Raw genomic sequence first — 13,904 nt, 5'->3', positions numbered from 1 at the left:
CTTGGCGGGGGTTTGCTTTTACCGTTGCAGCGCCGTTAGCCCTCAAACGCACCGAAACTTCATTTTTCCACCGAAATTAAGCTATCGTCAGAGGTAGTAATAGGGATTTTATGGTACTTGGTGGATCAATCTTTCCTTTTTGCGCACTATCTAACCCATATATTAATTAGTAGGGAAATGTTAAAATGAAGGCACAGTCAATGCGAAAAGATGAGGCCCTCCAACCACATAGTGACACCTCCTCAATCAAGTAGAACGCTTCATTGTGTTAATGTCATTTAACGCGGTGACAAGCTGTTAAAGTCAAGCTTACAAAGCGGCTAGATGAAAGCACCTGTTCTTTTACAAGGAATATCCTTTCAAGGGAAAAGAGAGGAGGAAGTACTTTAGAAACTACCAAATATACCTGTTTGCATCCACATTTACTGGGAAAACTGCGGTAGAGGCTAAGCAAGTGGGTGGCAAATACACCAATGAAGGCTAAACGATGATCTACGGGGCTGCTAACTTTTCCTCCACTTTTCCCCCGCCTTAGAAACGCATTGTTGTTATTTGCCGAGTGACTGACAGATTTGTGGTGAGAAATAAACGCCTTCTTGCAACGTCTCTTGATCAAACTAACAACACATCGGTTACACCTCTAGGATCTGCTCTCCCGTCTCACACTTATAAGGCACAGGTTACTGCAAGCCCAGAAAACCATACTTGTGGTTGATGGTGGAGCAAAATCACCTACTGAGGGCTAAGCAAAGGGTGCGCCTAAGAACCATCAGCTCGATACAATGCTAGCGAGTAAAAGAGAAAATTCATCACCATAAGACTCACTCAAGATTGCTCAACCAATAGGAAGAAGGCGCTATTTTAAAAGGAAAACACGGGAAATACTGCGTAAGATAAGGAGGGGGATGCACCCACATTTGCACTCTTCGTAGTCTCTTGATAGCAGTTCTCTGACCTACAAGTGGCAATTATCACAATTCCTCTTGAAGTTGGGTAACCGCATGATCCCATCGGAAGCAAAAGAGACAATGTGGAAATAAAAGTGAGCTAGAAATGTGAGCAGCACAGCCTAGATTTAGGCCCTCAGTAAAACTCCTGTATTTTTCCTTTAAGAGTAGCTAATAACTCACATTGACGGTTAAACCAACTTATAAAATACCTCTAAAAACATTATGCGGATATTCAACATCCAAAATGAAAACTACACGAAAACAGTTAATTTCCTTAAATACTAGATTTTATGTTCTACATAAAAACAGGCAATTTAAGATGTGTTTATTGGAATTATTTTGGAACAGATAACTAGTACTCCATGTCTGAGAAGGTTTTACCTATTTCGCATTTGATGTGAAAATTACCTATTTAAATCCACATTTTGGAACTCATAAATTAATTAAAAAACCAAAAGTCAGGACAACAAAAAGTGCAAAGGTTTTAACTTTAAACTTCATTTATTTGGAAAAAACACAAAAAATGTAAAATGGTCTATTAATACATTTTATTCTCCCCTAACCAACTAAGGCATTTAACTTCGTTTAGAACTACATCTTGATTGCAAATAAGGTAATCACGCATATAATTTTTCCAGTTTTAATCAAGCAACTCTAAATATAAAAAAACAAAGAAGAACTGTTCCCATCCTCCTTCTTTAAATATGACTAGTAAACGATAAGTAACCTCCGTTTGATGGTTTAAAACAAACCAGATAGAATTATAATAGAAACTTTCCTTCGTTAATTTCTAAATAATAATAATAAGGCAAAACCCAAGAAGAGCTTTAAAAGTATGAGAAATTTGAACCATTCCGTTAGGAAACTGTCATCTTATTATTAAACTGACTGCGTTTTATGGAAAAATGCTCACGAACAAAGGATTTGAACACGTTTGCCTAACCTCATAATTTATTAGGAATCACACAGAGTATTCTTTTAAAAAATAATTTGTTACAAATAATGTGGTAACTTTCAGCCAGGTTTTAACTAAAGAACGAATGTTTGGGCTAATGTAGTCGGTCATGCAGTGTCCAAAACTGTGATATTTAAAAGTATTGTCGAATCTAAAGTCATTTTTCGGCGTCAAGATAAGCTAGACTAACACGATTAATGATTTATAACATGCCTACAGGAAGGCGCCAAGGGAGAAGGCCACTCTACTAGGGGGCAATGCGAACCGCGGGGGCTGTACAACCTGTGCAGTCGTGTTTATTTTAAAAAATACTAAATCACCGGACATCTCTCTCCAATAAACCTTGTTTTCGGCGTTCCTCTTTGTCCTTTTACAACGCTGTCGCTGCTTTAAAGGCCACCTACGAGGGTGAAGCTGCAGCCATTAAATTTTTTGCAGGTGAGAAGACAGAACTAGCATGGAACGCATCGAATCGAAAGTTTCGTATTCTTATGAGCTAAACAAAGCGGAGGGACTTTCACTGCCACACACCCCTCTACAATAAAATCACTTCACGCCTTAGCCACTGTTCTTGGGAATATATACTTAGGATCGCGACAACGTTAGGTAGCTTCGTAAGACTAGTTATTTGCGTCCACTCCTTTTTAACACGTCTTGCTGATTTTATTTCCACTTGAAAGTTGACTTAAGCTTTATTTTGCCGTTAGCGATTTGGAGATGACATTGTTTACCCGTGTTGCGTCCCTAATCAGGAAGAGGAAATTTCAGATCGCCCAAGCATGGCCCAGTTTCGCTTAGCAATTTCCTTTTCGAAAAACACCGGACGTGGTGGACACAACTTTGACCACCGACCTTTTGTGAGTCTTGATGAAATCACAAGATTTCCAACTTTGTGAAATTATGACATGCTCCTCTGTAGATTGAGATTGCTCGTTACTGCCACCGGCACGACGATTCGAGCCTTCCACGAAGACGCAATAAGCCCTACTGTTGGTTGAATGGTTGAGCAAACGAATTGCAATTCTAACTCCTCAAGCGCGCTGTTGGTCGAAGCCTCGTATGTCTCCAATCAGAGTTCAGCGCTGCCTGCTTTCCACTTCCCTGGTACAGCAGCGTCGCTCAATGACGCATTTGTGGAGGCCAAATTCTGACTGCCTTAAAAGGGCCCATTCATAAAAATACCCCATTATTGCCGCGGTTGTAGGCCCATCTCTCCTTAAACTCTGTGGCGTGATCACTCAACAGCACTGATATTCATTTCACCGCGTCAGGTGGTGGTCGCCTTGGCGACGAGGCGTGCTGGTGCCAAATTAATTATGAAGGTCAACACTCAAAACCTAACCGTTGCACTGCCTAAATCTGCCTCTTCATTACGCACCAACAATACTACAATTTGGCACCACCGAGTGTGCAAAAGGCACGGAAAAGTAGGCGTAGGGGGTGCAATTTCCTCCACCAGCCATTACCAAGTCTTAAATGCGCCAACCCTGTCACCTTTTTTGTAATCAATTTCACTCTTTTTTTGCTGTTTACCTTAAGGCAATTTACCAAAAAGGTTGTCCTTTTGGTAAAACTTTAATAGAATTTAAGGCCGCTTTCGACAGGCATTTTGGACGTGGGGCGGCGGCGGTGGCAGGGCCAGGTTGGGCGAAGGCGAGGGAAGTTCTCCCAAACTCTCCTTTTTTCCGTTTGTAATGTCGATTATTAAAATATTAAATATTGCAAAACACGATCTGCCTACTAGTTCCGTCATCCAAATATGGTGATTGGGAGAAAAGCGTTTGAATTGGTTTTTAAAAAACCTAAGCTTTTTCGGGTCCTATGTGAGTCTATTCAAACAGCTTGAGGAGACGAATCGGATTTGAAGGAGGGTGTATGACGATTGCCTATCCGTTTAGAAAGCCCTAATTACCCGCTTACTCAACTCCTCTCGCTACCACAACACATTGTATGTCATACGTGTTTATTTAAAGGGTAATACGTTATATACAAACTCGGAGGTGATCTACGCGCTTTTAAAGAGGAGGATCTGTTGCCCACCGATATCCAACGAGATGTGTTTCTTTTTCTCGTAGGCGAACGAGCTGAAAGGAAGGAAGGGAGGGAGTAGGATAAAACCAAACTGATTAAGCATGAGGAAGATAAAGAGAAAGCGAGAAAGGTGGGCTTTAAACTGCCTACCTGCTGAAATCTCTGCCAACAATACAAGTCCACGAGGCTCCGTGATGTTCATCAAAGTACTTCCGCACCTCCGTGGCCACTTGAACTGGGGTGATCTCTGGGTCGCACATAATCTGTGCACAGATATCCACCACCTCCTGTTGCATAGACTCCTTCATATCCGACTGATTTACTTTGGCTTTTACGTAACTCATGCTGTAAACGCGGTGGGGTGAGTTAATTGTCACTACTGCTGGGTCTTGTGTGGGGTGCCGAACTGCACGGCTTTCCTTATATACCCCAATTCACTACCTTGGCAGCACACACCATCCCATTGGCTCTACCGGAGGGTCTAATTGAGTTACCCACTCACACACATTGAGTGTAAGTGTGTGTGTGTGTGCTCATCCCATCGATCAAAGAGAATGAGAGTGTGACACCGATCTGGTTAAAATGATTGCCTTCCTAAGTCATAACATGGATTTACTGCGGGTTTTTTGCCCCCAAAGGAAGGCGAAATGAGATGTTATTTTATTTATCTTTTTATTAAAAGTCCGCTGTTAATTGTACAAGTTTAATGTTGGTTAAACATCAAATTTGGTAAAAATATTAACCTGGAAACCCTGTTTGGCAGAGGTTGTTTTAAATTGGATTACCGGTCTGATGAAATCAGATAAGCAGGAGGGCTGTCATGTGCTTTGGTGGGGGAAAGAGAAAAAGTGACATTTATGGCGTAAAAACTTAGAGCCAAATTTTAAAAAAAATGGTGGCAGTTAGGATAAAACTATAATCTCGTTGTCTCTGTTGTTGTTGTTTTAATTGCTTCAACGCCTAAATAATTGCCCGGGAGGATTAAAACTGATGAAGTTAAGGTAAATTTTTTTCCCTTTTTTCTAAAAAATTAATTATCTGTGAACACTCTCTTCAGCAACCTGTTTTTTAATTTGTAAGGCAAAGAATGAAGGTAGTTGTTAAAAAAAACCGATTATTTTGAAAAACGAAGCATGACCTACTGAATTATCTTATTCAGTAGTATGGTCTGGTATGTTATCAATTGTCCTGAAATCTATGGAAAGAAGCAAAAAGTGGCATTTTTATCACGAATTTTAAGTTATGAACTAGGCTAAGTAAAACACAACTTTTTAATTTTTGAGAATGGGAAAAATATGTCCACAGGAGAGGAGTCCTCGCTTCCGGCAGCCAGTGTCGGTTGGAGGGCTACTCATATCGCGTAGTTTATATTTCTCTGTTCAGCTTTTCTGCATCTTGTGTATAAATACTAGCGATAAAGTAATGAGAGTGCTTTACTTCCCTCTCTGAGTAAATTTTTTTATCAATCCCTCCTGCATCCATTCCATACCCATCCACCCATGGATCCATGCCACATCCATTCATCCAAAGACTTTGAACACGTATTCTCTCTGATTGTTTCCCCTTCCATTGTTAAAAAAAGTAATGAGAAGAAGGAAAGAAGAATGCTGCAGTATCTTTCCCACTGCCTTTCCAAATACGTGATGAGGTCTTGCCAAGGGTAAGTTTTGTGGATTTGGGAGTTCCAGCGTCCCCATGCGTTGTCTCGAAGGTAAGAGGTTTACTTCCAACCAAATGGTCCAATTTGTTGCTTAGGAAGAGGTTTTCTCGCATGCCTTAGAGATGCGTTAGACGAAGCAGATAAAGCTCTCTTGTGGTTGGAGACTAGCTTTTGACAAGAAATTGGTAGAGAACAATTCCGTCTACTACTTCAAAGCACCAGGGTACACCGAGTCTCGAGGAGGTAAATTGATGAGTACAGTCAGCCACTCGGGCAACCAGTGGACAAACAAGATTACCAGCAAAAGGGGTACAGGCGTATTGCTTATCATCCGATGCCGAAAGATAATATTAACAGCCATTAGTTTGGCTTCTACGCTTTACCCCTTCTAGTTGTTGCCGCTGTGAGCAAATTGGTTCAACACCACCACCGCACATCTACCGTGAATGAGCATCTCGATGACATTGCGTCATTCGCTTTTATCTTTGTACTCTATCCTTTCCTCATCTACTCAAGAAGAGAGGGACCTTCTCAACCTGATGCATCTAGTTTCGGACAGTTGTCCTCCCCTTGGCTCTGAGTGATGCGTAGCGCCGTCACACGCTACCTTCTCCAGCTTCCAAGAGCTAAATCTGATGGAGCTACTAAGGTCAAACCACCTCAGGTCTGTTTTACCTCGATTTGATATGCTGGAAATTTGCGATATAACCAGAACGTGACGAGGAGTGGATTAATGGCTACCCAGCAGGCCTGGATACAATCGCGTGGACTTTAAAAGTTCACGCAAATAACAAGACTTTATTGTTGCATGCCATTCATTTATTTTTAGTCACCTGATTCGCCTTCCCTTTCTGCCCATCCTTTAGTTTCTCTCTCTCTCTCTCTTTCTCTCGATGTATCCACCTATCCGCCTAGGCCAAATCCGTCTCTCTCTCTCTCTCCAGCCGACACACCCATACTACGCATCCCTTGATTTTATCACCAAATAGCTAATTATTCCTGCATGTTATACACCAAATGGATAGTAAAATATAACTTTTAAAGCAAATCTTTTAGGCCAGAAGGCTCTTTGAGACCATGGAATACAAAGTAGAAAGAGTCCACCAAATGTAAACCCAGTCAAAGAAGAAGAAAAGGAAGAGTAGTGGTTGGACGTGGTATTTACACCTCAGGACCGCGTAGCGGACTGGTTAGCGGGTCTAATATTAAGGTCAGAGCAGAGGCCAAAAAAGTGGCACTTGCCAAAGGCACAACAGAAGACCATCCGGGGTCGACACATGCGTTTGAACTTCCATAACTCCGTGACACACCAAGTACACATAGTGCAGGTGGTCACGCAGTAGGTGCTGTCACCGATGTAGCCACATCCATTAGCAGTGTCGCATTGATACTCCAGTTCACTGCAACCCAGGAACCTAAATTTGAACCAGGCTAGAGGCTTAATCTCCATCTGGTGACTTTGACTACTCAATCAAGCCTTATCGTGAGGAGGTAAGAAGCGCTCTTACCTCTCCACCTCTCATCCACCCCCTATCCAGCTATCCATCCCTTCGTCCATTTGCTCGTCCCTTATCTATTCATTTACCCCGTCACGGCTACTTTAAATGTCCCTTTTTGATATAAAATGGTTGCTGTTGAGTTGGAGAGAAGGGTAGGCACAAGAAGCAGTTTAACACAGCGAGGGTGTGACCACACAAGACATGGCACCAATGAGTGATTGCCTTTGCACCAGTAGCTGAGGTGCTCACACCGCCTAGTACTACGTGTCATCCAACACCGCGACTTGGTTTTTACTTGCTTTACCTTCGGAGAACATGTGATGATGTTGTGATGAGGTGTACCCTTGCAAAGAATACGGTGGAATCAGTGGCACCTTAAACAACTAAGCCGATAAATGATCAAAAAAGAAAGGAGATGGCATTAAGCCCCTAGGCTATTCGGAATGACGACTGAGTGTAAAATAACTAAGATGAAACCGCGCGATTTGTTTCGTGACGCCGGAAAAACTAGAGGAATAGGAAAGAACTTTTCTCCTCGAGAGCGCAGATAAGTAGGTCGGATTTTGTCGGTATTCAAGTGATTGTCGGGCAGGGAGAAAAGTCACCTCAAAGATAATAACGTTAGGGCAATATGGAAGATGACAGTGGGACAGTATTTCCCCCCTTTTTCCCTTCCTTACCCCTATCCTAAGGAAGGGGCAATGAGGTATCCCTGCGGGTAAGTTTTTGTGGCGGTTTGAGGTATGATGTGCAACTAGGTCTGGTGATTTTCCACTTCCCTTTCAGCCGTGTCGTAAACAGTAGATACCTCTCAGCTGTTAAAATTTCGTGGCTTCCGATGGGTGAAAGGTCAGGTCTTCAGCCCTCACATACACACACACCCATAAAGCATGGCCAGTGTCGTGAGAATGAAGTGATGCATGCCTGAGGGGCGTGGATAATAACGAGTAGATCCCTTAGGATTAACCGATAATGCCTCCAGTGGCTGCAATACTCCCCACCTCAAGTCAATCAGCGATTAATCTACCCAAATGTCGACAAATGGGTGAAAGAGTCCGTGACAGTCTAGGAGGCATGTGACATCCGCCCCACCTAGTAGATTCTACTCCGTGCCCTTTTAGTTGATGTAAGCGTAACCAATCATGACATTAAGTCTGTCTGATCTTGATTAGCCGTAGAACCTCTGTCTGAAGGCACCAAATCTTTGTTTAAATCATCTAAATGAGCCGCGGTAAGATAAAAGGCCCCTCTGATTGGACCCAACTCCTAGCAAGTTTGTTCACACACTGTCGACTTTAAAGGGGTTCTAGAATTATTTAGAGGTAAAAAAAGGAGTTGGGGAACAAAAACATCTCCCCTTTTGCCTGGATATCAAATCCAGGGGAGCGTTGTGTTGTGTAACTCCTTTATGCAAGAGAATTCCTTTTTCCTTATTCTCACCTCCTAGATTATTAGTCCAAAAAATGTTGTGAGGAACAAAGAGGCATTCGAAAAAGCAAGTAGAAGAACCTACGAAGGTACTTTTTCCACGGCCTTTGACCTCGTCCAGATGAGGGAGAATAGTATCAGCCCTGAAAAGTACAGACACGACTTGACCTTCATTATTGATTGGGTTAAATTTTGAATAGTCTTACTTGTTCATGTAGAGGAAAAGGGGTTTAATTTAGTTTAATTAACAAGCCTCGTCTTTTGATGAGGTACAAGTTGGCCACGCATTCCGGTTTTGCAACTGAAGGGGAAATGTGTTAATCTATCTTTGATCGCCGGTGATTTTATTTCCCGCTTTTTTTTATTTTCCACTTGTCTGCTTTAATTTACGAGTCATTTTGCCGTTGCCTGACGCCAAGAAATGTCACTTGGAGAGGTGTCATCGAGAGGGTAGAGGGAGATGAGGGGTGGGGAGATCCAGGAACGTGGATGAGGACATATTGCCAAAGTAATCAGAGGCACCTGCCTATTAACTACACCTGGACGCTTGTCCCAGCTAGCCATGGTGGCGCACCTCAGAGTTGTGCCGAGACACCTCAGCTGTACAAAAATAACGCTGAGTCCCGAGACAGTGTAGTGGTGAGTGCCTTTAATGCGTGTGGGGTAATGTAAAGCACTGAGATAGTCATTCGGCTGGCCGATCAGTCAGTTTGACAGGCAGGCAGTCAGCTTTCACACCTTACCCCTTCCATTTGATCCCACCGCAGGCGAATTGATTCAGCATTAGCACTGCTTACACCGGAGAGAGCCACATTCTCTTTCTTCATGTGACACTTTTACTAGATCCTACTCAACATACTCCACCACAAGCTTTCGTAGCTTTGAAGCCGAGTTCGAAGTTCTTCCTTATCTTGCAAGTCTTCTAACTTCGTCGTCAGATCCGCTGTATGTGAATCAACCAATCGCTGGGTGGGTGAATGAGTAAAACTGATGGCAACCTGTGGGTGGGTCACTGAGTCCTCAGATTCACTCAGACGACATTCTCGCAGCGATCGAAGGAGCAGGTAGGTTGGCAGGTGGCACAAAACATCGTGACGTGCCCTCACTCGGACTCACACCTGCCTGCCAATGTACGGCTCCAACCAGCAAGCCTTTATTCTTCATAGGCTTGACTCCAAGTGCCAAAATCACATAGCTAATCAGTCGATCAGTTCTTGTCAGCACTATCAGTGTATCCACAGTAAGACATTTTCAGGGATCAGGTTAACCCAAGGATTGATTGACTAACTCACTGTCACTGATCGGTTTGTACTACCGCCACCACCTAGCTGAATCATTTCTATTAAAGCGGAGGTCTTTGACAAGTCACACAATAAGTGAGTGAGACAGAGTCAAACAACCACACCTGTATAGGGTGCGGCACCCTAATCGCCTTTTTCTCCATGACGTGAGTATGATGTGCTTACCTGGGTTTAGCGTCGTCACCGACAGAGGGGTTTCACTTATCTCTACAGGCTTAGAAAGCGCAAAACTTCAAAAATCTTTTGTAACTGCTGATTGACAGAGTTGTTAGATGGCGTTGTGCAGACTGATGAGAATGCCTAAAATTGTTCAAAAGATGAAGAGATTTTGAAAAGCGACTCCTTCAATTTTTCTTGCCTGAGGGGGAGAGGATTCACACATTCCCCACATGTGTGTTTTGGCTTAGGAAATTATGCCACCGCGTTGTCTTATTCAAAGCCCAATTCACCAAAAGAACTTTGGCACTCAACTCGAAGAAGATGTGGTGGCAGTAGAAGTGGATTGCTTGACTCAGTACATGCGTCGTACACATGCTCAAGCACTGCGACCAATGGCTAGGGCGTCAACTCTCACCTTCTCAACGGAGCCTTATATAAGAAGTGTTTGGTGATGTGTGCGTACTACACCAGAAGTCCTTACAACCACAATGAGCGTACTCAAAGCCAAGGTTGTTCAAACCGACATGAAGGAGTCTATGCAACAGGAGGCTGTAAATGCCTGTGCCAAAGCCATCGCCGAGGACGACTCTCCCATTGCTGTGGCCACTGCGGTTAGAAAGCACTTTGATGAATACTATGAACCCTCATGGACTTGTATTGTTGGTCGCGACTTCAGTAGGTGAGTTACACTGCCGCTTATCGAGGTGTCTGAAGTTTGAGCGATCTCCTACTCCTGTTTTTGCTCTCATTATTTCAGTGCATTCGCCTACCAGAAGAGGAGGCACATTTCGCTGTCGATGGGTGGAAAACAGATCCTTCTTTTCAAGAGCGCCTAGTTACTTTCTGAGGAAGACGGATTTCTGTAAAATAAATTTCTTTTCCTCTCTCTCTGTACCTGTCATGCTTCCTAAACTAACAAGACATAAAAATGGGAAGACTTTCGATTCTTTCACCCATTTCTGTAAAGCCCCATGCTTGCATAGACGCACCATAATTTAATATACTCGGGTAAAAAGGCGGCCTTCCAAGTCTGGAAAATGGTGTCTTCTGCGCAGCTTCGGTGATAGTCTGATCCAGAATTAGGCAGATGGAAAAAAAGGGGGGCTAGGGGCGAGGAATTTGCACATTTGTGGATGAGGTGTTTGGTAAGATGTTATCAGAGGTGATTCGATTACTTTGAAGAACGTAGGATCTCACAGTCAAGTCAAATCACATCGCATCGGTTGCACCAGTCTCACCTGAGCCCCATCTTAGTTGATTTTTAGGGGTATTGGCTCAGCTTTCTAAGAAAATATCTGCATTGATGATAATTTGGGCCCAAATGACACGTTTTTTACTGAGCCATTGTTAGCGTAGGTTTACTTTGAGGAGGGACTGCATTAGGTTTATCATCCATTTAAGTTAAGGGATTAAAAAAGAAAGAAAAAAAATGAAAGAGAAATAGAAGAAGGGTCTGAAAAGCAAGAATGCGTTTTTACTTCACCATTTCTAGGTCCTCCTTATCTTTGCCCATTTCCACCATCCCTGCAACGACGGAGACCCTACTATGTTGTGGAGAGGCTTTAGGCGCACTCCACACAAGGAGTAACAAAAAAGAAACCTAGAATTAGCTGTACTTTTGAAGCCTCTGTGGCATTAGGTGGCACAGCTATTGCAGGCAACTTAGCTGTGCGTGCGCAAGTGAAGATGTCGCACCTACCGAGCGGTATCGATCCGATTTGCAGAGCACTGACGCTTGAGCCATGTTTTACTACCATAAGTTTACCTCTCAATTTTCCTTTCTATTTTTTGCAATAATTAATCTTGCGGGAGGTACAAGCACTATTTTTAGTTGTTTACATCCACTCGCAGGTTATGTGATAATTCCCAATTCATTATAAAGGATAAGGGAGTGAGAAAACTAACACTCCTTTTGACAGTGGCAATGCTGTGGCAGGCGAACTTTCTTAATTTTGTGCTCTTGGAATCACATATTACCTTTAACTGGTAGTTTTCCTACTGAAATTGCCTTCTCAAAATTCGAAAACAACAATTGGGGAAATCATTGTAAAGAAAGTAAATTGGATAATTTCTTGTCATTTTTGTGAATTATTTGAGAAGAAAGAAAATGAATTGAGTTAGGTGCCGCCTCTCTATGCTGATGTATGCCAGACTGCCGAGAGATCGTTAAAGCGGTCTACTTGGGGGTTTTGAAATCAGCCGCCTTACGTGTGATGCAGAAGGGCTGCCAGGCACAAGCCTGAGGCGAGTCTTGTGAGGTGGGGTGCGATTCTAAACTCAAAGGTGTCCTGTAAGGTTTTTTTAAGGTTATTTGCGGCTAGGTTTACGTAACAGACAGGCAGTAAGAATTTCGAATTATTAAAATTAAATAATAATAATAATAATAAAATCTTGTTTTCTGCCCCAGCAACCGCCACAATACATAACCCAATGCCAGGCCAACAAGACATCGCTTTGACACGAAATCTACTCTACCTTAATTTTTTATCGAAGGGGACAAATAACTGAGTCATTGACACAGCCGTCTCAACCTCATTTTTACCTCCCAACTGTCACTTTTGCGTCTCAATATCTTATCTCGATGTAACACTGCTTTCTACCGACTTGATTAATTTACTAGTTTTGGCAATTTTGCTAGCCCTAACATGGAGGACTTTTCTTACACCCCATCCACTCGTGTCCAGCTGTGGAGTCGCCCACAACTTTATCTGGTCTGATCCTAAAAAAGAACTTCGTAGTGAGTAAACACTAACCGTCTATGAAGCCGATTACCTCTCATCCATTGTTACTCAACTTCTAAGACTGCATCTTTCACTTTCCAGTCAATGGCAAGGTGAGTAAGTTGGCTCAGCATCATTACCTCTCACGTATTTATCATAAAAATTGGTCTTTCAACGGAAACACGAACGCAATTTTTTTCTCAGAGGATAAATCCCTTTCAAGGGCTTTTTTAATCTCCACAAACGTCACTTCTACTACGTCTTATTCAACATCTTTCACCACAGTCTTCCCTACCTTTGAAGTCGAGTTCACATCCATTCCTCATCCCGCACGCCGTCTTGGTTCATCATCAAGTTCACTGTAAATCAATCTGACAATTACTGAGTGGGTGGGTGGGTAAGTGAGTGAGTGAGACAGTCAGTTATCATATTCACTGAGGCGAAATCCACGAAGTGATTGAAGAAATGGGTAGGCGGTACAGAACACCATAACATGCCAGCTCAAACTACATGGAGGTCTGCCCACCGTCGATCAGCCTATGGATGTAACCGCATGGAAGGTTCCCCTTTTACTTTGCAACTGAATTCGGCAGAATGGAATCAGTACTGCCACCAGAAGTCTACAGCACCGCTCTCCTGACGAGATAGTAAAGTCTTCACGACAACTCATTAGATAGTGGAGGTGGCTATTAAATGTGTAGATCCTGTCACTTTGTCATGTACTGCCCCATCAGGCATTACCCGTGTCGACAGAGCAATATTGTTTGTCATAAGCATGAGTACTGTCAAATCCGTTGATTTATCGCTAACAAAAACACCAACACTTACAGCAAACGCGGTCAAAACAAGGCGAAATAAGCTTTCAAATCATGCCATTTGATGAATATCATTGTGGTGAAAGCACACGGTCATCAAGGTTTCATTACCATGCATTTCAGTAGCTTCTCAGTGAGGGTACAGCTAAACACTGCGTCGTCTTGGAAATCATCATTATATTGGGAAAAGAATGGCGCTGGCTTTGGCAAACTACTGGTTCATCAGACCACTGCTACTGAAGGTGATGAAGCTCTCCGGGGAACAGCACTGGTGCGAATCCTTCCCCATGCTACATCGTGAAACCTACTTGGCCTTTGCTGGTTCGACAAACTAGGTGAAGGGGAGCTCTCTGTCGAAACTATTTACCATATAATGCATTCAACTG

The 13,904-nt window shown here is 42.9% G+C and overlaps 2 protein-coding genes across 2 annotated transcripts; one reads left to right on the top strand and one right to left on the bottom strand. All coding sequences in view use genetic code 11, as the record gives it.

The window, feature by feature from the left end:
* Positions 1–3,910: 3,910 nt before the first annotated feature.
* Positions 3,911–4,280, bottom strand: EGR_05427 (Dynein light chain 2, cytoplasmic; the record flags this gene model as incomplete). The annotated part of the gene is made up of 2 exons (XM_024494676.1): positions 3,911–3,989; positions 4,087–4,280. The coding sequence occupies 2 exons, from the start codon at positions 4,278–4,280 to the stop codon at positions 3,911–3,913; spliced, it is 273 nt and encodes a 90-aa protein (XP_024350861.1).
* A 6,191-nt stretch (positions 4,281–10,471) lies between these two features.
* EGR_05426 (Dynein light chain 1, cytoplasmic) lies at positions 10,472–10,819 on the top strand (the record flags this gene model as incomplete). Its single annotated transcript, XM_024494675.1, has 2 exons — positions 10,472–10,662; positions 10,741–10,819. The coding sequence occupies 2 exons, from the start codon at positions 10,472–10,474 to the stop codon at positions 10,817–10,819; spliced, it is 270 nt and encodes an 89-aa protein (XP_024350860.1).
* Between the last annotated feature and the right edge of the window lie 3,085 nt (positions 10,820–13,904).

Source organism: Echinococcus granulosus (assembly GCF_000524195.1).
Source record: "Echinococcus granulosus chromosome Unknown EG_S00040, whole genome shotgun sequence".
NCBI lineage: Eukaryota > Metazoa > Platyhelminthes > Cestoda > Cyclophyllidea > Taeniidae > Echinococcus > Echinococcus granulosus.
Note: the sequence above shows the minus strand (reverse complement) of the source record. Positions and strands in the feature narration are given on the sequence as shown.